Source organism: Haliaeetus albicilla, chromosome 26 (assembly GCF_947461875.1).
Source record: "Haliaeetus albicilla chromosome 26, bHalAlb1.1, whole genome shotgun sequence".
Classification (NCBI taxonomy): Eukaryota; Metazoa; Chordata; class Aves; order Accipitriformes; family Accipitridae; genus Haliaeetus; species Haliaeetus albicilla.
The window spans coordinates 7,875,481-7,902,012 of record NC_091508.1 but is presented as its reverse complement, the minus strand read 5'-3'; the positions used below and the strand labels follow the sequence as shown (position 1 = coordinate 7,902,012).

Below are 26,532 nucleotides of genomic sequence, written 5' to 3'. Positions count from 1 at the left end.
GTCCACCCATGCAGGTAAAGGGCATGCAAATACCTTGCTGGCCTCTGCAGAGCAGTGAGGTCCCAGAGGTGCACACAAATGTGCTTTTGTGCACGCTAATTCTGGCCATCCCTGCACCCCAGCTTGGAAAATGATGTTGCCACCCTGCTCCTCCTGAGGGACAAAGGTTGGGTCCACAGAAGGGTGCAGCAGTGAGGAAAAAGCCAGGAGCTGCTCTGGCCAGGAGTGCAAGGCAAGGGGCCCTGCATTGCTCTTCAGCCATGCTCACCCCATGTTGCACCACTAGCTCTGCACTTGATACATCAGGCTGGCCTGGGATGCAGAGCATGGGGGAGCCATGGGGTCCTACAAGGGACTACTGGGGCCGTGGAGGACTTGCAGCAGGGCCTGGCTTTGAGGGAAAAGGGTGTCCAGGCTGGGGGCAGACCCCCGCCCAGGGATGGTTTGGTGTCAAAGCAGGACCAGGACTCCAGGGCAGCCACCTCCACTGCTATCTGCCATAGGCAAAGGAGAACCTGGCAGTCCCTGGAGGGCAAAGCCCAGAAGGGGATGGGGGGAAGCAGCACTGAAGGAAATGGCTCTGAGGTGGGTCCCATAGGGCCACAGCTGTGTCCTTCACCATCTTCCCTCCCTCCCCTGGTGGGGCAGGAGGGGTCAGGGCCCAGAACAGCAATGTCCCTTGCCCCCAGCACTCCTCTCTGCTCTGACATGGGAGGCAGTGGGGTGTCAGTGCCTGGATCCCTCAAGGGTGGCCTCCATCCTTGTGCTCTTACAGGTCACGTGGAGAGCAGGACTGCTGCAGGGAGAATATGGTCCCTGCTGCTGGATCCCTCCCCTGCCTCGGTGCAGAAGCCCCAGCGTTCTCCTGTCCCTGGAGGCATCCCACCTGCACAGCATCCCCAATGCCCAACAAGGCGAGCAGGGTGGGTGAGCGTGGCGTTTGTGTTTCAGGAGGTGATGATGATGCCCAGAGTGGTGCTGGGACAGCAGAGGATTGGTGATGGAGGGGCAGACATGGAGGGAAGGGTCTCAGCTGTCACCACATCTGCCATTCACCCTGGCCCAACCTGAGGTGCCCAGAGATGTGCCATGCGTGGAATTCCATGTGTCCCCTGTCTGTCGACACCTGTACATTAGGGTCATGAGTAGGGACTGGAGAGATCTGTGGCAAAGCCTCAGGGGTCTTGAAGGGGCTGTATGGCTGTGGTTTTATTTTCAGCAAGCCCAGCAGGACATGGGGACCCTACAGAGCTGGTGCTTTGGGGAAGCAGATCTGGATTTATCCCATTTATCCTGACTGGTACTTGCTGGTTGTTCACTTGCATTTTACAACTCCACTTCCATGGGGTCATCTTGCACCCGGAGCATCCTCTGGCCATACCCTCATAGTCAGTTCCCCTTGTGCAAAGAGCAGCTCCCAGCTTCAGACTGGGACTTGTTCTTCCCTCTAAAGCCCAACCAGTCCTCACGCCCATTTCTGCCCTCCAGCCTCCTGAGCACAAGCCTCCTCTCCCAGCCACCCTGCCCTGATCCACATGCCCCAGCACCTCTCCTCACCCTCTCCAAACAGCAGTGTAGCCCCAAAATCACCTGAGCCCAGGCACGCACTGAACTAGCACCCAAAACGCAGACGCTGCCCCTGCGGTCTCACTCCCCCAGGATTGCCTACCGCACCACGGCCTCGTCTCGCTGGGCCTCTGTCACCTTTGGGTCCAGTGCTCAGAAAGGGCTGGTCTTGCTCCCGCTGACACGACTGGGAGCCCAGGACGTCCTGCAGGGCTTTGGAGATTAGCCCATCTCCTTCGCTGCCTAAACATCGCTCATGGGCTTGAAGGTGAAGCAGCTGCCTCGGGATTCAGCAGACTCTGTTAAAACCGGCCGATCAGCTCCCGGCAGGCGTGAGAAAGACTATGCAATCAGCCTGAGCATCCCGCAGAGCGGGCTGCAGGGGGTGCGAACAGCCCAGTTACGGCACGGTATCGGGAGGGGGGGGCTCCGCGTCACGTGCCCACTGGCCTGGGGACAGCCAGGACCCGGGAGCTGAGTGAAGCACCTCTGCAGATTCCTTCTCCCGGAGAACAACGTCTCGCTACTCCGGCTTCCTCCGTGAGAGCGCATTCCCAAGGACAGCCCCGTCACTCTGTGCCGTGGTGTGCAAACGTCTGCCACACGCAGCCCGTGCTGGCGGGGCTGCGGGGAGCTCAGAGCCTGCAGAGCAGCGCTGCACGCAAGCCCGGACCCTCGGGCATCCCGCTGGGATGGAGCTGATCCTGGGGAGGGAGAGTCGGAGGAAGCAGACGCGTGACCTTCCTCCCCGTTGCCAGTGATGGTCTGCAGAGTTTGCTCCTGCTGCTGCCCGGCTCTGGCTGGCAGCAGTTAAGCAATTGCTGTTTCATTTTTTTCAATGCATCCACCGCTGATCTTGCCAGTCCCTGCACTCCTGCCCTCTATTCAAGGAGAACCAAAAGGATGGTTTATTACCCGGATTTCTTGCTTAACTGTTGGGGTTTTTTTCTTCTTTGAATGACTGCTGACTAGAACCACTTTTGGTTTCTGGAATTAGATATTCTCCCACATGTCCTGCAAACAAGCTGAGCTTTCCTCCAACTTTGAAAACAGAAAGACAGAGGCATGAACCATTGGTGTGGGGCTAGAAACGATGCAGTTAGTTGGTGCTGCTGTGTACTACAGAGGGGTGCGATGGCAGAGGAACAGCTCCCCTGGGAAAGGAGTTCTCCTAGTGTGAAGGTGTTTTACATCAGCATGGTTTATTCCTCTCCTCATGTGAGAACAAGCTCTCCGCATTCATTTTAGCTTCATGCGTGGAGGATTGCTCCTAAGTCAAGTGGTGAGAGTAGAGGGGATCTAAGCCAGCATGTGGGACCAAGGTGCTGAGACTTTGACTCTCTGTCCAAAAAATGCCAGAGGAGAAGTCACGGAGGCACAGCAAGAGCCATGGGGCTACTTGGTCACCCAGGACACACTGCTGCACCTCAAGGGGACACAGCCCCAGCACCAGCAGCAGGATCTTGCACATCCACGTGTCACTTGGGCTTGTCCTGCACTTCTCCGGCTGCCTCAAGAGAACTGTGCTTTTAGAAAGGCTGCCTGGAAACCTTTGTGTGCCTCAGTTTCCCCAGGGAGTTAGTTGTCTGCCTTGCACAGAAAGTCTGGCAGGGTGGCAGCAAACAGTGGCTTGCCCCAGGCCAAGAGACACACACATGTCTTCTCAGGAGGCTCTAGACCACAGCGCCTGCTTGCAAAACACTGCGAGGTGTGTGGGCTAGAAGGCGGCTACCAGGAACAAGAAACCCCCCAGCTACACTCCATCCCCAGAGCGTACAGGACAAAGCAGCTCCCTATGAAAAAGGCACAAAAAGGCCTGAAAATCCTGAAGACTCATCATGTTGTTCATATCCTGGGTCCCTTTGGCACGCTGCATCCTGTAGCAGCAGGGACCTCTGCACTCAGTCGCATGGACTGAGCCTTGCTGCCCGCCCCAGCAAAGCTCGGTTGGGTTTGCTTTACACAGTCCTGCTGTCTCCAGCCCCCAGGCTGTTTTCTCGTGGGGACACCAAGCGAGGTGACCTCTCGCTGGGCCGTTATCAATAACAGGAAACGAACTTGTCAGGAGGGGCAGGAGGGAGAGAGAGACCCAGAAAGAAAGGAAGCGGTTAGAAAGTAGTCACTTCCATTTTTGCTGCGAGAGAGCCTGCGCCCACGCGCTGCTGGGCTCCGGGGTAGCGGTGCTGGCTTTCCGCAGGTTTATCTGGTCTGGGATCGGCACTGAGTTTTTCGCGAGGAGCACACAGATCGTCTCCTAGCCCATGATAACAGCAAGAAAGAAGATAGTAAACCAGGGATGGTTAAAAATAGCCTGCTCTCAGCCAACGTCCGGTGCAGAAATAGGTGCAGCAAGTCAAACAGATGCTGAGTTTGTCACTCCACGGGGGCTAAGTTTCTTAACCTCGCTAAAAACAGCCCATGCATGTGATGTTGACTGTACCATCTGGCCCCAGACCAGGCTGGACCTGTGGATGCAGCTACCTGCGGCCAAAGGGTCTTGCTGCTGCATGGTGCAGGCCAGGGAGGATGTGCCAGCAGCTTCTACGTGGAGTCTTGGAGGTGGGGATGAGCTAGGGTTGCTTGAAAGACCAGTGGTACAGGGTGAAGCCAACCCAAGAGCTTGGCTCCTCCAGTTCTCAGCTGCTGGCATGTCGGCGGCTGCTGCTGCTGGACAGGAGGCATCTTCTCCACACAGATACTTGCATAACTCACCCCAGTGGCCTCTTCCTCTTTTCTTAGGCAAACTGTAGAGCTGAGACCTGTCAGTTCTTTTACTGAGAGCTGTGTTTTCCAGAGCTTTCCATGCTGTTTTCCTGCATTCTATTGAAGTATCTTTTTAAGGTGGGAGAGCCCACAGAAAAGCCTTGCTACCCCCCAGCAAATGCGAATCCACTGCTATTATACAGCAACCTGCAAGATCCCCCTTGAGCACAGAGAGAGATTCAGCTTCCTCACCCTGAATCCCACTGAGACAATCCTGTCTTAGCACAGGAGGGCATGTCCTACAGACAGGACATGCACCCAGGCAGCCAGGATCATGTGAGATACATTGCATGTGCAAATGAGACAAATTCTCTAAATTCAAGTCCTCTATCCTGTAGTTTGGCACTAGGCTACCCAAGCCTGGCTGGTGCTGCACTAAAACACATTGATCTGCTCCCAAAGGGAGGTTCTTGAGTTGCGGTGCACCTTGCAAGAGCCAGAGCCCCGTGGCAACGACAGTAGGTCCCATCTCTCCAGCCATAGATGGGCCAAGGCAGCCAGAGGGCAGCAATGCAGAGACGATGGGGAACTGCACAGTGTGGCTCCTCCAGCATGCAGCCATGTGTGCGTGCGAGTATGTGGGCCTGTCTGCTCTTGAAAGCTGTTTTGGATGTGCTTTCTGGCCTCAGAAAATCAGGAAGCTGCCACGTTGGGCCATGCACTGCTTCTGCTGAGCGAGGCCTCCTGAGTCCCCTTAGTCTTGCTGCAGCTTGTGCAACTGTAGGTCTGAGCTGCAGGAGCTCACAGCACACGGGGTCTGTTTTATCCCAGCTCCAGGTATCAGAAATATTCCTGTCCACTCATGGTAGGGAAGCCATGGTGCTGGAAGCCACAAATGTCCCATATCTGGAGGAAAAGCTAAGAAGCTGCAGGCTTGTTAGGTTTTTTTCTTCTGCTGTTGGGGCCAAGGGGTGACCCCAGCTGCTCTGGGCAGGGGGCACCTTTCCTGCCAGCAAGTGCAGGTAGCAGAGGATGGAGCCACGGGGCTTTCAGCACTGGAGGATAAATCAAGGCAGCAGCTGGTGGCACCAGAGCCCCTGATACAGCACAGGCATTGGGCTTTTTGCCTGTGAAAGCCGCACCTTACCAGCACCTGGATCAGCTGCAGCAGCAGACAGCAGACCTCTCCATCACCCAGGGCTGCCAAACACCCTTCCCCTGTTCCTGCCTGGATTGGGCACAGGGGTCAAGCCACGGAGCTGGCATCAGGGCAGTATTTGCAGTAACCCTGAATAAGTCACTGGGTCTGCCACCCCGTGGGAGAGCAGTATGTCACAGCCATGGTGCCTGGTGGGCAGGTCACTGTGCAGTGGTCCAGCTTCTCCCCCATACCTCACCTCTGGTTTATGGGGGACATTGCGCCCTATTTACAAGGACTGCTGGACTGTGTGTGCATTTTGGGAAAGGGTGGGCCCCTCTATAATGCAGAGCCTGCATGTAGTGCTGGGGCCCAGGTCTGTTATACCAGGATAGGGCAGCAGGGACCCGTGCTGCTGGCGAGTGGGGGAGAGGATGGGGAAGCACGGGCTGAGCACCCATGGGGCTGTGGAGAGGGGTGCAAAGCCAGTGAGCTCTGCTCTCAGCTGGGGCAGGTCACCCCCGCCCTGCCATGCCACCAGCCAGCCTGGCACCATAACACCACAGCAGATGATGTCCCGCTTGGTGAGCATCACCCCTGCTAGGGGGGATCTGCACCTCTTACAGCCCCCAAGCAGCTCTGCCTGTCCCTCTTCTGTGGATCTCCTGAGCTTCTCCCCAGACGTAAGAGTCATCAGCAAGGCCACCTCAGCTGGGCTTTGGGGTCGCTCTACTTTGGGGAGCTGGAGTCCAGCCAGGGGGAGCCCACAGAGCTCAGATGCAGCAGCCTGCAGGCATGTGCTGGGCAGGGGCCCTGTTGCCTGCTCCTGCCAGGGAGGAGATGCTATGTGTTGGGCTGCATCCTGCAGCGCTGGCTGGGTCTGGGCCCATGGGTGCTGACAGGAGCCCCCTGTGTCTGCCTGTTTCTCCATCCCTGCAAGGGCCTGGTTTATGTTTCTGTCATGGTCAGGGATGGCTGAGTGCATAAGGATCCAGGATGGACCCTGCAGAGGTCCAGATGGATCCTGTCTTCCACAAGGAGCCAGCACTGATTCAGGCAGTGACAGCCACCCTGTGTGTCAGCATCCTCTCTGCCTGCCTCTTCTGCATGGGTCAGAGAGTCCCCAGGGGCTGACACTTACAGGCTGGCTTTCAGGGCAGACTCTCTGCCAACAGCCTCTTTTTAGTAATGTTCAGCAAAGGAGGGGAAAGATGATGTTTGTCAACTGAGAAAATATCTGTGTGGTTCCCTGGAGACCTGGTGGGATGGTTCCACCACCCCTGCTTCTGGGACTGTCCAAGACAGAGAGGAGGTCAGTGACAGGCAGAGGTAGAAGCTGGGCAGGGGGCTCTGGGCTGGAGCAGAGGAGCGGCAATGGGTGGGCAGCACTGCCAGGCAGGGTGACCTTAACTGTGTGTGCAGCTGCAGACAGGATTTGGGGAAGAAAGGATGGACCCAAGGCTAGAACAGCACCAAAATTGTACAGAGCTCTGCTCAGGACCCCAATGCACAGTTTGGGTGCAGGGCCTGGCCTGGTAGGAGCAGGGGTGATGGAAATGGAGACATTTGCTCCACACTTCTGGGAAATACAGCAGTGGTGTGCCACAAGGCATCCTGCCCTTGGCCCCTGCCTTCACCAGCATCCCACATGAACCACAGCACCAAGCCATTACTGCTCACAGCACAGCCCGTCAGAGCACCACTGAGCCCAGGAGCTCTTGAGTGGGTGGCCATGCATGTGATGAGTTTGTCAGGTCATGGAAAGCTGACCATAAGAAATACCAGCAAGTCTGTGTAAACAAGTGATGTCCAGACTGTTTTGACCTACGTAAGACCACACATTCATGGATGCTTTCAGCCCAGAGGGGAAGAGAATAATGCTGCCTCCTGCTGCAGGTCTCCAGTAAAGGTCGCAGCTGATCCTAGAGCCAATATTTCGCGACCTCTTTCTCTGCCAGATGTCAAGCAGCAGGAACTTGTCTCCCCGGTGAGGGTCTGTTCTGGGACCAGGCTCTGTACAGGCAAGTCCTCTGCCCCAGTGATGCTGGAAGAGCTGCTTAGAAAACAGGAAACCACTAGACCAGGAAAGAGCAGTGAAACGTTCCCTTATTCTGCAATGTTTGTTGTTTTAGGCTCTCCCAGCCAAGCAGCTTAAGCCGAATGGCAGCCCAGCTGATCCCCCCGAGCCTTGGGGCAGTCCCTCCCGGACCCTGCAGCCAGCCCAACCCAGCTGCACCACCCATGGGAGAAGCAGGACAGCGTGGCTTCACAGCCCAAATGCCAAACTCACTGCTAATGACAGCCCAGGGAGGGATGAGGAGGGTCAGAAAAGCTTGATGCCGTTACCAGCCTGCTCCCTGCTCTCCCTCCCTTCCCTCCAGCAGCAGAGCACCTCTGCTTCCCAGTGCGTGGATGGTAAACTGAGGCAGGGCAGGTGTGTCCCAGCGCAGAGGTGAAAATAGCTTCTGCCAGTGCTTTGGGTAGGGACCAGCTCTCCAAGTCTGGCATCTGGGAAGGTCTCCAAGCCCCGCAGACCCTCCATGTTCCTAAAACCTCAAGCCAGGATGTTCAACTCCATGGACGCATCATCGCAGACCACCAGACAGGCAAGGCTGAGCTCTGTGTCACTCTACGACACCCAATGAATGGTCAACCCATCCTACGTCAAGAAGCAGAGTCTGTGGCTGAAGGGAAAGATGCTTCATGGGAATCTGGAGCAAAACTGTCAGCAAGCAATGGTGGAGGGTGCTGATCCTGCATCCCTATTCAACTGCCTCACCTCTGCTCCAGAATTGCAGCACCCGCCTGGTGAGGCCAAGCTTGTGTCAGCAAAGCCTTTAGCAATCACCAGCCGTGAGACCCGCGCCCATGGCCAAGATGTGTCCCAAGAAGCAGCTTCCGCTGCGATGGGTGAATGCCACCTACGGTAGCACCCCAGAGAGCAGCCAGGCTGCAGTTGTGCCAGCCCCAAACATGCATCAGCCTGGGGAGGGTGGTCTTGGGGTGGGCCTGCAGTTGAGCTGGCGGAATAGAGCTGGGGTGGGGGCCCCTCAGCTGCTCCTGTGAAGAAGCAGAGCTGCCTTCTTTTGGGGGCTGGACCCAGAAAGCAGCAGAAACTGCTGACAGCCAAAGAGACGGGCTTGTGTTGTGTTTGGCTCTGGGTGCTGCAGGAGATGCCAGGGAGAAGCTGAGGAGCTGCAGAAGCAGGCACTGCCAAGGTTCAGCCATGCTGCGGGGAGGGGAGCACCCTTGGGTGCCATGCTGCAGCTCCCCAGCACCGCCGCTCTGCAAGGAGAGCCACAGGCAGACATTGATCCCTCTGCTGAAGGACCAGCTCTGCCCTTGCACAGCCCCATCCTGCACCTGTCCCCACGCCCGGGGACCCTCCAAAGCATCACAGCTACAGGGACACATGCGAAAAGCCTCAGTTGGCACAGCCTCCAGGGTCCGTGCTTGCAGGGCAAGCTGGTTGGCAGCTCAGTATAGGGACGCTGGCGTAGCTGCAGGCAGTGGTCTGCTCACAGGGGATGTGTGAGAGGGAAAGCAGCCAGGCAGCAAGATGGGACAATGCCCTGCCTTCGCCCTGAGCTGCCAGGCAGGCCTCCCGCCCAGGGGCATGGAGGATGGGCAGGCCTTGTGTTTACTCCTCCAAAAAAGAGACCTTCCTCCCAAAACCAAAACCTTTTGTGTGCAAATGCAGTCGTCTGGCAGGTTTGTTTTTATACAGGAAACTTTGAACCAGGGGCTGGGGCTGGTTTCATTTTGAGGTGAGTTTTTCAGTTCATGGTGGTATTTGGAAACTGAGCCACTTTCCAAATTTGGAGGTTGTGTTTTCACATAGCTGCTGTGCATAGCAGCAGTGCCCAGGGCTTTCTCCTCTCCCCGCCATGCAGGCAGACTGGTTTGGACTGAGCCAGCACCTCCTTCCCTCTCCCTTTTCTCTGCAGAGAGCTTTGCCCAGCCAAGGACCGGGGGCAGGCAGGGGGGAGCCACCAGCAGGGACCGGTGCCTGTGGTGGGAAGCCTGAACTCCCTGAGTGGCAGCTGAAATGTGTGTGACCCTCCTGGGACTGGAAAGGGTCAGATGTAGCAGTCCCCCTCCATGCGCCGCACAGCAGATGCAGGAACCCGCTGTTCCCACATGGGGCTAAGCCAGGCTAATCCTGCGAGCATCTTGCAAGGGGACCAGAAACATGAGCTCCAGGCCTTGTTTTCAGCTAGGACTGCAGAAGACAGGAGTCCTCACACTCACTGCCGTTGCTCTTGCACCTCCTCTTGCCGCATCCATCAAGAAGGGAGAGTGGGTGCCTTGGGACGTGCTCCCATGGTCCCAGCTTTCCTCTGAACCCACTGGCAAGACCCTTCTCCTTGCCCCCAGGGGCCAGCTGGCCACCTGCTCACCAGGGTGAGAAGTGCCATCCTGGACAAGCTCTTGGGATGTTCTGCACATTCTGAGCCAACTCAATGGCTCCTCTCCATCTCCCCCTTGATGTGGGACTGAGAGGGACCAGGATGCTCTCACTCCGGGATGGTGGCTGGTCTGATGGGGCTCAGAGCTGCAAAGCCTTTAGCAATCACAGCCCACAGACACCTTCAGGGCTGGAGCGTGGGTCTGGGTGTCTGCGCTGGCTTCACCACAGCCTTGGGGCTCTCCCATCTCCTTTGCAACAGCAGCATGAAGGGATGTTCGCCGTCTCCATGGATCCCATCACAGGGTGCCCCCAGCACCCGTGCTGGCCCCGCAGCACATGGTGCAAACCCAGGTGAGGTGCAGGGGGACATGAGCTGTATCCAGCCTGTGGCACAGCACGCGTCTCCCACCCTCCCTGGTGTGCAGACCCCTGCTGTCACAGGGCTGCAGGAGACATCTCTATCCAGTCGATCCCTCCTCCCTGGCATCCTGCAGCTGAGACGCTGGGCGAGCCCAGGCGGGCCTTCCCACAGGACCAGCCCAGACTTGAGCGTCAGGGCCGTGCACAAGCAGGAGTAAACGGCAAGCAAGCGTGAGTGCGCCAAGTTGACACTGCATGCACCAGGCTTACGGGGACGGGCTGTGGACCACGCTGGGAATATCCACCAGGAGAGGTACTGGTCCCACTCCTTGCCCCACTTTCTCTTCCCAGTGGTGTGGTCAAAGCCGGGATGCATGTGGTGGGGAAAGGAGCGCGGACCCTCCTGTGCTCTGGCGTGGTGCGGGCAAACTCCATCCCACGGCCCCAGGGCAGGCAGCAGGGGATGGGCAGCCTCCATGCCTGGCTGTGCCAGAAGTGGAGCTTGGCATTATGCAGCTGTGCCTGTGCAGGGGGGATCTCGTGCACAGGCTCCGCAGCATGGCAAGGCATGGGTTGGCACCAGGAGATGCTTCATGGCTACTTCTTGGCTCCATGAACGTGGCATCCTGGTGGCACAGGGCATCTTTGCTCAGGGCGGGAGCAGAGCCCCGCAGGGCTCCGCAGGCTGTTGGCAATGGGGTGGGTGGTTTGGGGGCCAACCGGGTGCTGCCCTAGCGCTGCTTGCAGTAGCTGTGGGGCAGGCACTCTCCAGGCTGCTATCAGCCCTCCTTGCCTGGTCCCTCTTGCCCCAGCCAGAGGAAGGGGACTCCTGAGCCTGCTCAGCCCCAGGGGCGGCACCCACATCCCAGAGGGGGGCAGAGCAGGTCTGCCCGGCTCTGCCGGCTTTGGGCGTGCTCTGAGTCACCCACAGCCCTGCTCTTCCCAGGTCTGCAGGTGCCTGGTTTGCACCCGCAGGCACCCTGGGCTTTGCTGCCAGGTTTCCAGCAGCAAGCGGGGGGAGCACAGAGCATCACCCAAGCACAGGCGTCACTCCTGCAACTCCTGGCCATCCCACACCTTGGCCAGCAAGGCTGTGCCTGCCATGGGCACAGCTCTGCCCTGCAGAAGGGGTCAGGTCCCTCACTGCCTGCCTGCCCTCCCCTCTGTGCAAAATGGGAAGAGGTCCAAGGTTTGAAAACACAGGGCAGGAGGCAGGCAGCAGTGCTGGCAGGGCTCCATGTGGAAATGATTAAACACTTGCAAGGGGTTGAAGGAAGAGCATCCCAGTGCTCTAGGGTTTAGGGTTGGAGAACGGTGGCGTGTGAACCTTGTAAAGAGAGAGGTCCCAGAGGCACCTGCATCCTCTGCCGGCTCTGCCCCAGGAACAGCCTGTTCCCCTTGTTCCTCCCTCACAGCCCCAGGCAGCACTCAGCACCTCAGAGGTGGCAGAGGGGGGAAACCATGGCCTGGAGCAGTTCGCAGTACTGGTGGGCACAAGAAGAGACAGGACTCAGGGGACAGGGACCAGAGGGATGTTGCTGCTGGGACGAGGCAGGACAGGAGCCCCAGAGCTGCTCCCAGCCCAATCCCAGTGGCACCAGTGCCCCATATCAAGGAGCCCCTGGACAACACATTGTCGCAGGTTGTCAGGTTGGATGCAAGGGGTCCTGCGCAGGGAGGGGTGGCAGAGCTCCCACGGACACAGCAGGGCTGCATGTCCCGACATGGGTACAGGCTCCTCCGTGCAGTGACAGCATTGCTCATGGCATAGTGCAGGGCCATGGCTGTGCCCTCTCTGGGTGGCAGTCTGAGTACCTCGGAGAGAGGCAGTGTCCTTACCCACATGCTGTCCCCTTGCAGCAGTGTGCAGGGACCTTGCCGGGCTCTGCCCGTGCCCAGCCTTGGGAACATTGCCCACTGGCTGTCACCACGCACAGACCCTGTGACACTGGGGATGCTTGGGTGCTGCAGGCATGCACTCTGCTGCCCACTCTGCTCATCCTCACCCCAGCTGGTGCTTCCAGGGAGGTCCCCTACTTCCCCCCGGTGTGGAGGACCACGCTTAGGTCTGGGATATACCTCGGTGGGGACAAACCCTGTGCCACCAGCTCCGTGCCCAGGGTACCTGGCGTAAGGGCCAGTGCATGTTGTACAAAGGCAGACTAGGGGTGGACTCTGCTCTGGTCTGAGGTTGGCACTGCCTAGGAGGACTGCCTGGAGCCTTTGCTAGACAGGGCCTTTGCCACTGCACTGTGGCTACTGTCCCTCAGTATAAGCAAGACCTGACACTACAATGATGGGCATGCTGTCAGAGGTCCTCTTTCCCATCTCTGCTCTAGACTGGATGATCCCACTGGGGCCTGGGGCAAGAGCAATCTCCCAGCCTGAGGCTCTCCCCTTGCAGGAGGCAGTGGCTCGGCTTCACAGACCCCTTGGTCCCACCCCAGCTCTGGCCAGCATAACTTTCGAGCGTTCATGGTCAGCAGGGCATCCCCCATCCCCCTGCTCCTTGTGGTAGCCTTTGCTGCTTCACGGAAAATGTGATGACTCGGCAGCCCCTGAGTTTCCAGGCCTGGTTCCAGCTGCTGGGTGGAGAAACCTTCTGCAGTTGTTTTTGGGTCTGGCACAACCAAAGGCTTCACTGTCGGGGGGACCAGAGGGGAGATCTGGCATCCCAGCTGACGGCAGGCTCTTTCTCTGTCCTTGCCTGTGGTGGCACAGTGTCAGTGGGGTGGCTGCGGGGAGGGTAGTGCTGGCATGTAATGAGCAGCTTCTTCTGTCCAGTATGGGAGGCTGCTGAGCCCTGCGGCGCCAGGGACAGGGCCTGGGTTTGGCTCCCACCAGCGCTTTGGGCTGTTTTCACTGCAGGCACAGCCCAAACTCCCTATGCTGAAGCAGCACAACTGCCGGGTCCCCAGGTTTAAATCAGTGGGGCTGGTATGGATGTGTCCTCATGGCCAGTGGGGTGCCAGCTCTGCATGCCCTGTGACAGGCCACCAGCAGCATGCAGAGGCTGGGAAAGCTGCTCGGACACCTCTGGGTGCATGCCCAGAGGTCAGTCCCATGCCGGTGGGCTGCAAGGCCTGGTGCTGAGGCTTCCCCCACAGCCCGTCCTCGTGCTGGGTGGGGGGTCTCCTCTCCTCCTGGATGGGGAGGTGTGGGGCAGTGGCACAGCATGGCAGGGGGCTCTGGGGGGTGAGAGGCACTGTGCTCCAGGAGTCCCTGCTAGGCTTCCCAGCCCAGAGACCAAGGAGAGCAGGACAGACCCTTTGGTCCCAGGGCAAGCCAATGCCTGGAGAAACTTCTTTGGTGGTGGAATTGTATCCCCACGCGGGGCCGTGGCAGCAGAAGTTGTTTTCCAAGAAGCTCTTGAGATGCCACATCCCACCTGCCTCCCTTGCAACTCCATCCCACTGAGTCAGGGTAACTGGAGATGGAGATGACCAGCTTTGCAAAGAGGCTGGTGGCAGGAGTGTTGGGGATGCAGGCAGGCAGGTGTAGCAAGTACGTGCGGGCTCAGCTGCTCCCCAGCTGGGTAGGGCAGACTCAGCCCAGCTGGAGTTTCCCAGGACTCCAGTGAGTGGGTTTGTCCTCTTGCTGGCCTGGAGCTGCTCTTTGGTGTGCTTTGAAGCTGCAGGAGCCCCACCTTGACTCTGTAGCCTGGGAAAATCTCCTGTCTATCCCACTGCAGAGGACACTGCCTCCTGTCACCTGCCTCAGACACTGGGGGATGCAAAACCTCTTCCCAGGGATTTCCTTGATAATCAAGGGTCCCTCCTGCCCCATCCCCCCACATCACAATTCCCAGCCCACCAAGGCCCTCCATCCTAACCTCCTACCCCTGCTTCACCAGCCAGGGGCTCTTCCAGTTCAGCTCTGCCATCACCTGCCACGCTCCGGGGATCCCACGCGGTCCCATCTGCCTTGGCCTCCCCTGCCTGCTCTGTCTCTGTCCCAGCCATCCTGACCATCCAGGCTGCTCATGGCAGTGAACAGCCCCATACTCCCCATCCAATGTGGGGTCACCTCTCCCTGCGCTGCCATGGCAGGCAGCATTGCCTGACAGCCTGCACCCTGCTACGGACCCACATGGGGACATCCACCGAAAGCCTCTTTGCAAATGCATTTGTGGACCAGCCAGCTGTAACCCCCCAGATCCCACCCTGGGCCCCGGGTAAACCTGGCAAGCCCTCACTGCAGCAGGGAGCTCCAGCCTCCTCCCAGCTGGCTGCAGCTGTCCAGGTCTGGAAAGGGGTCTTTTAAAACAGTCCCCAGCCCACTGGAGACAGCAGCAGCCAGCCCCAAACCTTCCTCAGCCTTAGCTTGCGGAGGGGGACTCCCTCTCCAATCATCTGTGTCTGGAGGACATCACCTCCAGTATCCATGAGCACCCACCTTTCACTCAGCTTCTGGGGGGACGGCCAGCCCCCAGTCATGCTGACATCCGGCAGCAGGGATAGGTGTCCTCAGCTGTCTGCGGCACTGGTTGAAGGGCCATCCCCATCACCCCAGGTGCTGGTGGACCTCAGTCGCAAGCGCTTATCAGGGGATCCCTAAAAGCCAGAGCTTTTACCCTGGGTCTCCATCACTTAGGCAGATACACCACTTGCATTTTTGACATTCAGGCCTCCCCAGAGCTGCCAGTATTAAGGATGAAAAAGCTTGCCTGCACTGGAGCCAAGGTATTGCCTCTGCTCCCACCCTGATCTCCATGTCCAGGGTGCAGGGGGAGGGCAAGTCTGGGGACAGAGTGACTCGAAGGGCCTCTGGTTGTTGAGCTCTGTCTCTGTGTTGGGGGCATGTCTAAGTCCCTAACAGAGGAGACGAAGGTGACAAATAAGCCCTCACTGCTGGGCTGAGCAGCAGAGCCAGGGCTCCTTTACCCTCAGCTCGCTCCAGGCAGGGGACTAGACCTCTGCAGAGACGTGACTGTGACCACGGACCAGGACTCCTGGCACCAGTCCCATTTGGCCAGGACCTGGGGAATTAACTGTCCCCCATGCAAAGGGAAGGGGACTTATGTGCTCCGTCCCCTTTCCCAGCTGGCCCCTCAGCCTGGGGGCTGTCAGGTTTGGGGGAAGGACCTGGAGTTGGAGATGGGTCCCAGACTAGGGCCCTTGTGTCCTCCTCTCTTCTCATTTACGTGCAGGGGTTAGGGTTTTCCCATGTCTTTGCCCAGGCACTGGGGGCTGATCTGTCTGTCACAGGTCCCACCTGACAAACCTGTGAGTTTTTGGGGGAGAGAATCTGCTGTCCTGGGGCCAGCTGGGAGATGTGTCCCACTCTGACAGCTCGGTAGCTCACAGCAATAAGCAGAGCTCAAATAGCCCCCCTTGGTGGCCATGCTGGCTACTGGGACAGACTCCCACGGCCACACAGGCTGCGCTGGCTTCCGGGATAGATGCATCACTGAACCTCTTCCAGCACTGTCCCAGATCTCCAGCGCTGATGTGAAGCTAATGGCATCTCTGCTCTGAATCAGAGCTGGCATCCTGCCACGCATTGCACAGACACAGCACAGCACCACACAACACATGGCCCTGCACACAGCTCAGGGGGCACAGTGTGCTCCCCATGGCAGCACCATAGAGTACAACTCCTACAACCCATAAGCAGACAGGGCACAGCTCAGACCCAGCCAACCCCTCAAATGGGCAAAGGACGGTCCAGGCATCTTTGCGCCTGTAGGATGCAGTGCACAGGAACCTCTCACAATACGTGCACACACCCCCCAGCTCCGATCTGCCTGCCCCTGTGCCGTGGGCATCACACAGAGGCACACGTCTCCCTCCTCGCCCAGCGTGATCAAACCTCCCACTCCCCATCAGCACCCCGTGCAGAAATGCATTCATACAGAGCTAAAGGGTGCACGAACGTGCCGGGCACAAAGACAGCCGCAAGGTTGGATCCACACGCGTGCCAAGTCTTCCTCCCGCATCCAAGCCCAGCTGCCAGAGCCTGCGGTCCGCCCTTCCTCCCCTTGCTGGGGGCTGGTTTTGGCACTCCCTTCCAGCTCAGAGCCGCCATCTGTCCTGTCCTGTCTCCTCCCCTCTCCTCCCCTCTCGGCACCAACTCCCACAACTCTGCAGAACTCCTTCTGATGGCCAGACCGGGCTCCAGCCGTGCAGAGACCCAGCCACAACGAGAGCCCCCCCTCCAAGCCCCCCGGCAAGCAGCTCTCTGGCCGCAGCACGCACACACAAGGACAGCTGCAGAGTCACCGCAGAGGGACACAGATCCGCGGGAACAATAGCAAATGCACACAGCAAGAGGCACACAAACACACTGGACTTCTCCCAGCCCGGAGGCACGCTCTGCTCCTGCCCAAGTACAGCTGGTAGGGCTGATGTGCAACGCGCTGGCATGCAACGCAGGTCCCCACTGATGTCATCCTGTCACCAGCGCTTGGAAAGCATGTGGGGACACAGCCCTTCGCTGCCATGGGAGAAGGGGCTGGCTGGGGACAGCCACTGCTAAGGAGCTACCCCCCCCCAACTTGTCATCCCTCTAATCTGCAGCCACCCTGGTCCCAATGAGACCACCGCTGCTGCTGCTGCTGCTGCTGCTGCTTGTCCCATGGGTGCCGCGGCTCCTGGGAACCCTGGCTGAGGTAAGCCCTTGTCTCTTCAACCCCCCCCCTTTGTCGATGCAGGCTCTTGGCTGCAGGCTCCCTGGCAGCAAGGGGCTTTGCATAGTCCTACCCCACTGAGGAATGACGGCATATTTCTGGGCTGCCTCTCCAGCCATGCAGCTGCACCAAATTAGCGACGTTTGCAATTACAAGCTGGCTCTTTCCTCCTCTTCCCCCCCCACACCCTGCCATGCCCTCCCACCCCAGCAACTGGGATCAGAGCGTGTTACTGCTGTCATGGCTGCACAGCTCCTCGCCCCAGGAATCGGCTGGCTGCTACTCCCAGGGGTCCGGAGCCCCTTTGCTCCCCTCCACGCATGCACTCCCTAAAGCACCGCAGTTGGTGGGGGAGCCAGCAATGAGTCAGCCAGCAGAGCCAAGGGGGAAATAACTAAAGAAAGATGATTGCTCCTCTGAGGCTTGTTGCGGGACAGGGAGTGGGCAGAGATATTTCCTTTAATGTGGAGGGAACTAGCCTCAACCTAAAGCAGGGCACACCCTGCTCGCAAGCAGACTGTGGGGAGACGGGTGTCCCACGAGCATGCTCAGCGCTCGCTGTGGTGTGGAGGGTGCTGGATGCTCTGGAGCTCTCAGGCCAAGCCTTCTCTTTGCAGCCTGTGGGGGATGGCAGCTGGACTGAGGTCTGGGGTCCCTCCATCCTCCCCCCGTCATCGCGGGAAAGGCAGTGCCTGTAGAGGGAATGAGATTGCTAGGGCCTGTCCAGAGCTCCCTCCCTCCCCAAATTTTCCCCCTGTGCCCTGGCTGTTTTGGTAGGATGTCTTCCCCTGTGGGCATGGCACCATGTTGGTTTGCAGTCCCAGCAGCCATGCAAAAGGCCAGGGCAGCCCACAAGCTACGTCTGCTGAGTCTGTCTCCTTGCCTTGGCTAGGGAAGGGCGACATAAGCAGTGACGTGGGCTCTCCTGGGAAAAGGGCTCACAGTCCCCAGAGGGTCGCAGCCCCCAGATGCCATGGGGGGGTGGGACCTGTGCCTGGCCAGCCTGACCCCTGGCCTGGCACAGGACACCTCTCCCAGGTGTTGGTCTCAGCTCAGACCACTTCATCTTGCCCCTCTCTTACTTGACACCTTCAATCCCCCAGGGCGAGGGCTGCAACCAGACAGCACGGGCAGGGTTGGAGGGACAGGATGCACGCAGTGATAGAGGTAAGTCAAAGCAAAGAGTTTCTCAGGCTGCAGAGGGTGGTCTTGTTGCCCAGGAGCAGAGAGATGAGCGGATGTGCTGGGCCAGAACTCTTGGAGTTAAGAGTAGCTTTGTAAATACTCCACTTTAGACTTACAGCAGGCCGCAGATCATGGCCAGGGAAGGGGAGGGAGTCAGCCCCATCTCGTCCAGCAACCAGCCTTATGGGGGCAGTGTGAGAGACAGACAAGGATCCAAGCTCTTTCCTTCCCACGAAGCATAAAGTGGGCTCAGCAGCAGCACAGCCATAGGTGCCCTGCACAGAGCCCCTGCACGTGGCTGGGCAGGATCGTACTCCATGGGGCAGCCCCATGGCTGTGCTGAGCTGACTGGGGAGCAGCACAGCTGTGTTCACACTGCAGCCAGCAAGTGCTGCTGTGTGCTTGGAGCCAGTGCGATGCCCGCATGGCTCTGGCCCATGCCAGTGAAAACTCTCCCAGATGATCTGCAGGCACCAGTCGGGACATGGGGTGTGGCTAGCTGTGATGTGATTTGCGGAGCTTATCTATGGGTACGTCCACAGTGTTGTGATCATGGGCCTCAGGGCTGGAGGATGCCTCTGGCCCATTTTAGATATTAGTACATTTGTACTGCAGAGGTGAAGATGATGATTGTCAAGTGACAGATGGAGGCAAGTGATGCAGTCTGTTGGGAACCTGAGAGACGCAGACAAACATGGGTGGAGAACTCATACCTTCATGAGATAAGAAAGAGCCCGCACTGAAAAAACCATCCCTGTTTGAACTCCATGCAGGGCACAAGCCCGCTGGCTGTCTTCAGGAGGGGATTAGCCATACCCTGTGCTCCACGAGCTGCTGCCACTGGGTCTTTGCTGACAGCAAGGGGAGCCCAGGACAGCTGGCCCAGGTGTAGACACCTGACCCATGGGCATCCAACTACATTCACATAACCCTTCCTGAGCAGTCTGTTCCTAAATCTGCTCTTGATGGCACTGAGGAGGCCTTTCCCAGATGTACTACCTGCTCCTCTTTTGTGTCCATTTAACTTCCCCAATTCCCTTTGCACTCATCTGCTGAGTGAAGCTCTCAGCATGGCAGCAGGCTCCAAACAACAGCATTGCATGAAACAGAAGTTGCATGTAGTTCTGAAACTGTCCGGCTTTGTGGGAAGGCCGCGCATAACACTTGAGCAGTCCAAAAGCTGCCCCTGCCCCTGGGGCTCACCTCACACTGCTTCCCTTTTGCTGTGTAGAGGCAGCCCCTGGGCAGACCTCTGGGGCAATAGCTATGCTTGTTTAAAGCTTTCTTGCCATGCCAGATCACAGGTAAGCCTGTTACAACATGTTGCATGTCATAAATTTTAAGTGCTAATTATTACACAAATGTCTTATTAGTACTAGAGCTGTTCTGGTGTTTCACAAAGGCTGAAAGCAATAGAGAGCTCATGGTTCACAGCGAGGCTGGGGATGGCGAGTGCGTGACAATCTGCTAGTGGAGGCATGGGGAGGCAGAGAGAGAGCCTGCAAGGGTCACGTTGCCAGCTTGGTCCCAACAGACAGGCTCTGTCTGGCTCCTGTTTGTGTAGGTGGTTCCTGAGCAACTCTAAGGGCAGGGATTCAATAGCAGTTTTGGCCATTGACCACCAATTAGGCCAAGCCCCATATGCCACTTCCTTGTCCCCAGATGCTCTTCATCTGGATGCTACAGCACTGGCCCTGCAGCCACAGCATGCTGACCTGGCTGCTGCAGCAAGACCAAGGCAGAGACACACCTCAGCAGGGGGTTGTGCAAATCTGGCCCCACATTTTCTCCACGTACGCAGTGTCCTGCTCTTCCCATGTCATCTCTGCACTGGGCAGGACAGTGGGGAATCAGTGCCTGGATCCCTCCAAAGCAGCCTTTACCCTCTCCTCTGTCGGAGCCCACACAGAGACAGAGACTATTGCAGGGAGCATAATGGCCCCACTGCTATATCCATCCTGCTCCCTCACTAGCCATTGTCTTCATCCTGCAAGGTGGACACAGAGCCCTTCAACATCTTATTGGGGGCTCAAACCAACCAAGGTGGTGAGCAATGGATTATACCCAGCCAGGGCAACTTTTCTGCCATAAACCAAGGCTGGCTGGACAAAGCATGTGATGGCCTGAAGCCTCTGGTCTTTCTCCAGTGGAGGAGATGCTTCATGCTTAGGAGCATCTCTTTCATGTGGTGCCTTTGAGCCCAGTCCATGGATGTTTCTGAACCTCTCTGAGGGTTTTGGCTTTGCCTCTGCAGGGACCCTCCTGAACCTCAGCGTGAGTGACCATGGCCGGTCGGACTCCCTCCTTCTGTCCTGGGATGAGCCAGAGGGGGGTGCTGAGGGATATTCGCTCGCCCTCTCCTCCCTGGGGTCAGGCACACCACTGCAGAATGGATCTGCTGGACCCAACATTACCAGCTTCTGGTTCCACGGGCTGACCCCTGGCACGCGCTATGAGATTGAGGTGACAGCCATGCTTGCCTGCACGGAGACCACCAGCCAGACAGTCACAGCACAGACAAGTAAGGGGTTCCCCAGGGACTGCAGAGTCAAAGGGTCTCAGTGCTCCTACCAGTGGTCATCACACTGCTTTGGAGGGTGCGAAGTACAGGTCTGTGTGGAGTCCCATGAGTTCATGGGGAGGTCAGGCCTTTCCTCACTTCCACAGCTATCAGGGTCCTTCCCTGGTCCCCAGACCCCCAGGGGTCATTCCCTCATCCATGTGGAGGGAGGGTCCTGTCCCTGCACCTTACACGGGCAGGGTTCATGCTGTACCTTCTCCTGCAATAATATAGCTAATGATGGTCCAACCTATGATGTGGACTGCAGAGAGCCAAGGAGTGGAAAATGCCATGCCTGGAGGTCTAGAAAGACCTACAAGGAAGTAGCATTTACTCAATGGTTTTGGTGCATCTCTCAATCACTGGTTCACCCACCAAGCCTTGCTCTATGCCATCCCTGGCTGATGCCTAGGATGGGGGGAAGGGCTGGTGAGCCCACAGCTCAGGTGAGGATGGAAGCCCTTGCCTGCATGTCTCCAGAAGATCCTTCAGTAAATCAGTGCAGGTGAAGGTGGAAAACCTAGAAAAGGAGAGTAGAGCTGGAGGGAGGGGTTTGGCCAGCAGAAGGGATGGTGTCAGACAATAGCGGTGGCTGCAGGGAGCAGGGGCTGGCGCTCACAGAAAGGCAGGTGGCAGGACCCAGAGTCAGCAGGAACAGAGGACCTGGCAGCAGCTAAGCTCACAGGTAAGCGCTGATGGATTCACGTTTCTCAGCATGCACATGGTGTGTTGTCCCTGACTGAACCTCCCTGCCCAGTTCAGAGTGACTGTGCAGAGACTGATCCAAAGGGGATGGTGCAGCCCACACAACCTGTGGGAGACTGGTGAGCTGGCAGGGAGGTGATGGGGCTGTGCTTGGGGGATTGGGTCCTGTGAGCTGGCTGGCAGGACCTCACCAGGTGAGGGCACTGTCCCACCAGCCCTTGAACAACCTGGCAGGCCAGGCATCCCCAGGCAACCAGCCAACACCATCTGTGCTATGTCCAATGCAGGTCCTTCACCTGTCCGCAACCTGAGCCTGAGCAGCAGCGGGAGCTCTGCCATGCTGCATGCCTCCTGGGCGCACGCCCACGGCCAGCGGGAGGGCTACCACCTTGCCCTCTACCACAGCGACTCCCAGACGCTTGTGAGAAATGCGTCCATCCTGCCAAACGCCTCCACGTTCCTGTTTGACGGGTTGCTGGCTGGCAGCGAGTACGCCTTGAAGGTCAGCACGCTGGCTGGATCCAGCCTGGCAAGCACAAGTATCCACCAGTGGACAGGTAGGGAGTGATGGGCGTGCCTGGCCAAGAGGGAAGGGGTGGGAGAAAGGGTTTGGCAGGAGGGGTGCAGCACATGTGCCGGCTGGGCTAGCAGAGACAGGGATGAGGTCTCCAGGCTCAGGATGGGGACTTTGTGTAGGATGGGGAACAGCTGGGAGTTTTTCACATCTCTTCTGTGACCCCAGTGTGCTGGGCCAAGGGGGTTAAACCTTGCACCTCAGACCTGCTTTGCAGGACCCACAGCTTGGGTTTGTGTGCTCCGTGTCCCCATGGGAGAAGGGCAAGCTGGGGATCCTGGCAAAAGATCTTGGCTGGTGGGAGCTGCAGAAATGTTGCATTACCCAGGCTGCCACCCCCTCTGCCCTGGAGCCTGAAAGAGCATGACAGTATGGAGGGACCTCAAGAGCCCCTCAGCCTGCCTGGGAAGGGACATGGGAGAGACATCCCTCAGCAGACGCCTGCCAGACATTCACCCCCCCATGCCAGCACAGAGAGGAGCTGTGGGCATAGGAGACCCTGGGGAGAGAGGAGGGTCCGGGAGCCCCAGCCCCAGTGCTGAACCTTGCTGCCTCCTGCTTTTCCCCTCAGCTCCCACCATCCCCACCCAGCTGAGGCTCAGCCCGGGCTCCAGCACCAGCCTCATCGCCTCCTGGATGGGTGCTGCGGGGGCCGCCTGGCTGCACCTTGCACTCCACAACCTCCTCACCCAGACGGTGACCACGACCCTGTCAGCCAGGAGGGGCCTCACCAGCTACACCTTCCAGCATCTCCACCCCGGCACCCAGTACTGGCTGGGGCTCAGTGCCACAGCTGGGCCCTACACCGTGGTAGGGCCCAATGCCACTGCTTGGACATGTGAGTATGATTGCCAGGGATGAGGGAGGACCTCAGTGGCCCTGGCTTTATCCCTGCCTCTGGTTCAGCCTCTGAATCCAAAGGTCTCCTGCCAGAGCCCCGGGTGCAGAGGGCAATTCTTCTGCTTGGACCTGGCCGAAAGCTGCTCTAGGACCCAGCTCTGGGGCACTGCGATAGTGGGGCCAGTGAGTCCCCTGGGCAGGTGAATTCCCAGTGCTGGCCTCCTTCTCCCCTGGATGCACTGGGATCAGCCAGTGGCCTCTCCCTGAGGAGGAGATGGAAGGGCAGCAGTTCCCAGTGGTGTTTGTGCAGCTGGGGCTGGGCTCTCATGTGCCTCAGGGCTGTCCAAGGGCAGCAGAGAAAACAGGGGGCAAGGCAATAGCAGTTTAGCTGGTTTGAGCTGGAGGTTTCTGTAGGGAAATGGATCTTTGGTCCTCTTTGATTGCTGTCAAGGCTATATTTTTCATAGCTCCTGATAACCTCATCCTGGTGGATGTCCCTAATATGCCAGGTGCTGTGCAAACACAGCCAAGGAAACCAGTCTCTGGCAGGTCAAGAAATTGAGGATAGGCCTCCCAGACCCCAGCTAGTTGCACCATTCAACCCATCTGCCTCCACCTTCTGGCCTCAGGCTGACAAGGGCCATGAGAGAGGGTGACTTCTACCGCCAGAGTCGGGGGTTGCTGCCGACACTGCAAACAGTTCTGGCCCCAGGCTTGCTCTCCCAGATGTTCCCAGGAAAACCAGGGGGAAATGGAGAGGGCAAGCCTAGCCTGGACAGAGCGAGACTCATGCCGAATGACAAGAAAGTGTTGGCCCTCTCTAGTGAGGAGGAACAAATTATGGAGGTGCCAAGCTGCAAAATCACAGCTATTGTGGCCAGTGACTCATCCTGGCCTTGGGCAGAGACACTGGTCAGGCCTACGCTGCAAGGACCTGGGTGCCACCAGGTGACAAGTCTCCAGCTCTTTCCTGCTCTGCCTGCCAGTCTGGGAAGCTGGAGCCTGCTCACTGCTGACTCTGCAGCTGGGATTTTGGAAGATCTCCACACCCCCAGCTGGTTTGTTTCTGCTATGAAGTGAGTCTGACTCAATCTCTGCTGTTGCTGTCTGCGGCTCTGACCTACCTGACTGAACAGAAGTCCCCAGTGCCAGATGCACAAGCCAGGAGCATCCAGCCAGGAGTCGGTCCAGGCCAGTTCCTGGGAATATCAGCAAGCTCATGACAGCTCCTGAATGGAGAGGAGGGGGACTTTTAGGAATTTCCCAGCAGGGCTGCCAGCTTTGTCTGGGCTCTGCTAGACCACGAATGGTTGTGCTAGGGAGTGGAGACAGCATGCTTCAAAAGGATGTCTAAGGCTGGATGTAATCCTGCAGATAAGGAAGCAGGGAATGAGGCTCAGGAGTGTATGGGGTACAGAACACCCCATAATCCTGACACACACAATCCCCGTTCCCTTCCCTTCCAGACCCCCTGAGCCCTGGCAATGTGACCCTGAGCAATGCAGAGGAGCAGAGCTCCTTGCAGGCTCTCTGGAGCGCCCCAGCGGGAGAGAGAGACTTCTACCTGGTGACACTGCAGGAGGGAGAGGATGGTGCTCCAACAAGGAACATTTCCGTCGGCGGAGACAACAGTCATGTCACCTTCCATGGGCTGAGCCCTGGGAAGCAATACTCTGTCCAGGTGACGGCGGTGGCTGGGCCTTACCAGGCATCAGCCCGCAGTGCAGCAGCCTGGACACGTAAGCAGAAAGCCTGAGCGTGTCCTTTTGAGGCCATTTCTGCTGCCTGATGGAGGGGCTGATACCCAGAGGGAAGCTGGTGGGATGGTGAGGGGGACTGCAGCAGGGGCAGAGATGGGTTTGTGCAGTGCAGTGGCAGCTGGTCTCAAGAGCAGGCTGTGGGTCAGAGCAGCAAAATCTGCTGCCCCACAGTTCCTTCTTGGCAGACTTGTGTCAGGTAGTGTCAGGCACAAATCAAGACCAGATCCTACTCAGTAACCTTCAGACTCAGTGTTTGGCAGACTTCAGGACAGCTTCCCCTCCCTCTTCTCACAGCAGCTGGTTTGGTGGGTAGTGAAGCACCACCAGTCCCCTCCAGCGCAGCATCTCCCTGTGCCCAGTCCCTTCTGAGTGACTTGCAGAGCCACAGTTGGTGCTGTCCCAGAGCTGCCACCCTGGGAAGGAAGGAGAGGAGCCTTAAACAGTGGGCAGGCACTCACCCAGCCCATGGGTCCCCAGCAGTAAAAGGCTCTCCCTGCAGCCCTGACTGCCCATGTTTCAGGTGGGACCACTGCAGAGTGTTGTGGGAGCAATCTGCCTGACTGATGCACTGCCTTCCACAGTAACGTGCACAATTCCATCCTTGTCCCTTGCAGAGCCGCTAGCACCATCTGGTGTGAGTCTGTCCAGCCAGGGGAGCCCCTACAGCCTACTAGCCAGCTGGGAGGAGGCAATGGGAGAAGGCTATGTGCTGGCCCTCAGCCCCATGGAGCACCCCGTGAAGAACAGCTCATTGCTCAAAGGTGTCACCAACTTCACCTACAAGGGCCTCCGCCCTGGGACCCTTTACACCTTTGAGGTCAGCACTGTGGCTGGCCCCTACACATCCTCACCCCAGCGCATCACCAACTGGACATGTGAGTGCCACAGCCCCCACCGCAGCCAGCCCTGGGGTTCCCACTGGATCTTGCCCTTCCCCAAGATGTCGTGCCTCAGAGCATGTGATAACATGGGTCTTCTGCAGCTTCATGCAATAAAAGGGCAAAAGGCTCAGGAGGAAAGCAGAGGCACTGCTGGATGTGTCTGACCCTGGTCTGTATCCCAATCACCCGGCACAAGGGTCAGCAGAGCCCAGTGCCCTCCTCTTCCTCCCTCAGACCACCCTCCTGTGGCACTGCTCAGGCTGCATCTGCCTTGAACCACCTCTCCACTGCTCTGGTCCAGACCATCCCACCCACCACATCCTCCAGCACCAGAGCAGTCCTCTCTTACCATGTCAGTTTGAACACTGGCTGGCCCAGTCCCTGCCAAACTGGTGTGTGGTTGTCAGCAGGGGTGACGGTGGCCTGCACAGACCCTGTGGGTGGCCAGAGCACCTGGATGTGGGTTTTCCCAGGGAAGGGCCTCCAGCCCCAGCACATTTGGCATTGCACTTCTCCCAGGTGACCCCAGTCTGGGTGCAGCTGTGAATCTAGACCTTTCCTTTCCTAGATCCTTTGCCCCCAGAGCAGCTGACCCTCAGCAATCAGGGCCACAGCACCTCTCTGCAAGCCTCCTGGAGAGCAGCTCCCGCTGGTAGTACTGGCTACACAGGCACCCTCTGGGAAACCAAGTCCCAGGAGCAGGTCAGGAACATGACTGTGGGGACCAACTGGATGAATGTCACCTTTGAGGACCTGGTCCCTGGGCGACAGTATACACTGGAGATGGCTGCTATGGCTGGACCTTACAGATCCCTTGTGCGATCAGCCACAGACTGGACGTGTGAGTGTGATACCCCTACCTCAATTCAACTGCAGATTGCAACCGTGGCCTGCCAACAAGAGCAAAAGGCTCACGGCATGGAAACACGGCAGAGTGTGGACCATGTATGGAGAGGTGGAGGAACTAGGGGCAGGGATGCACTGACAGACAAAGAGTGGAAGGCCAACCAGAGCCACATTCAGCCAGGTTGGAAGTAAAAGGGTCTTCAGTGCAGGAGAAACCCATCACTGAACAGAAAACATTTCCAAAAGTCACGCAGCAGGAAAGGTGGGCACCCGCCCTCATGTTTGTTGTGGAGCAGAAGCTCAGGCTGTTCTGGGGTTTGATATGCCAGGGCTCATTTCTCACCTGAGCCCACCAGAGACAGGCAGTGGAGGGTC

The 26,532-nt window shown here is 58.1% G+C and overlaps 1 protein-coding gene across 3 annotated transcripts in view; it reads left to right on the top strand.

The window, feature by feature from the left end:
* The first annotated feature begins 15,930 nt into the window (after positions 1–15,930).
* The window catches only part of LOC104316212 (receptor-type tyrosine-protein phosphatase V-like), a 35,774-nt gene continuing 25,172 nt past the window's right edge, over positions 15,931–26,532 (top strand). The window contains exons 1-8 of one of the 3 annotated variants that reach the window (XM_069771824.1): positions 15,931–16,788; positions 17,910–17,973; positions 20,246–20,512; positions 21,544–21,813; positions 22,402–22,668; positions 24,137–24,409; positions 25,045–25,305; positions 25,880–26,152. In XM_069771824.1, the coding sequence (XP_069627925.1) occupies positions 16,711–16,788; positions 17,910–17,973; positions 20,246–20,512; positions 21,544–21,813; positions 22,402–22,668; positions 24,137–24,409; positions 25,045–25,305; positions 25,880–26,152 (1,753 nt within the window). In that variant the 5' untranslated portion in view covers positions 15,931–16,710. The remainder of the gene's footprint in view (positions 16,789–17,909; positions 17,974–20,245; positions 20,513–21,543; positions 21,814–22,401; positions 22,669–24,136; positions 24,410–25,044; positions 25,306–25,879; positions 26,153–26,532) is intronic. The other 2 variants (XM_069771825.1, XM_069771826.1) reach the window with 2 other exon arrangements.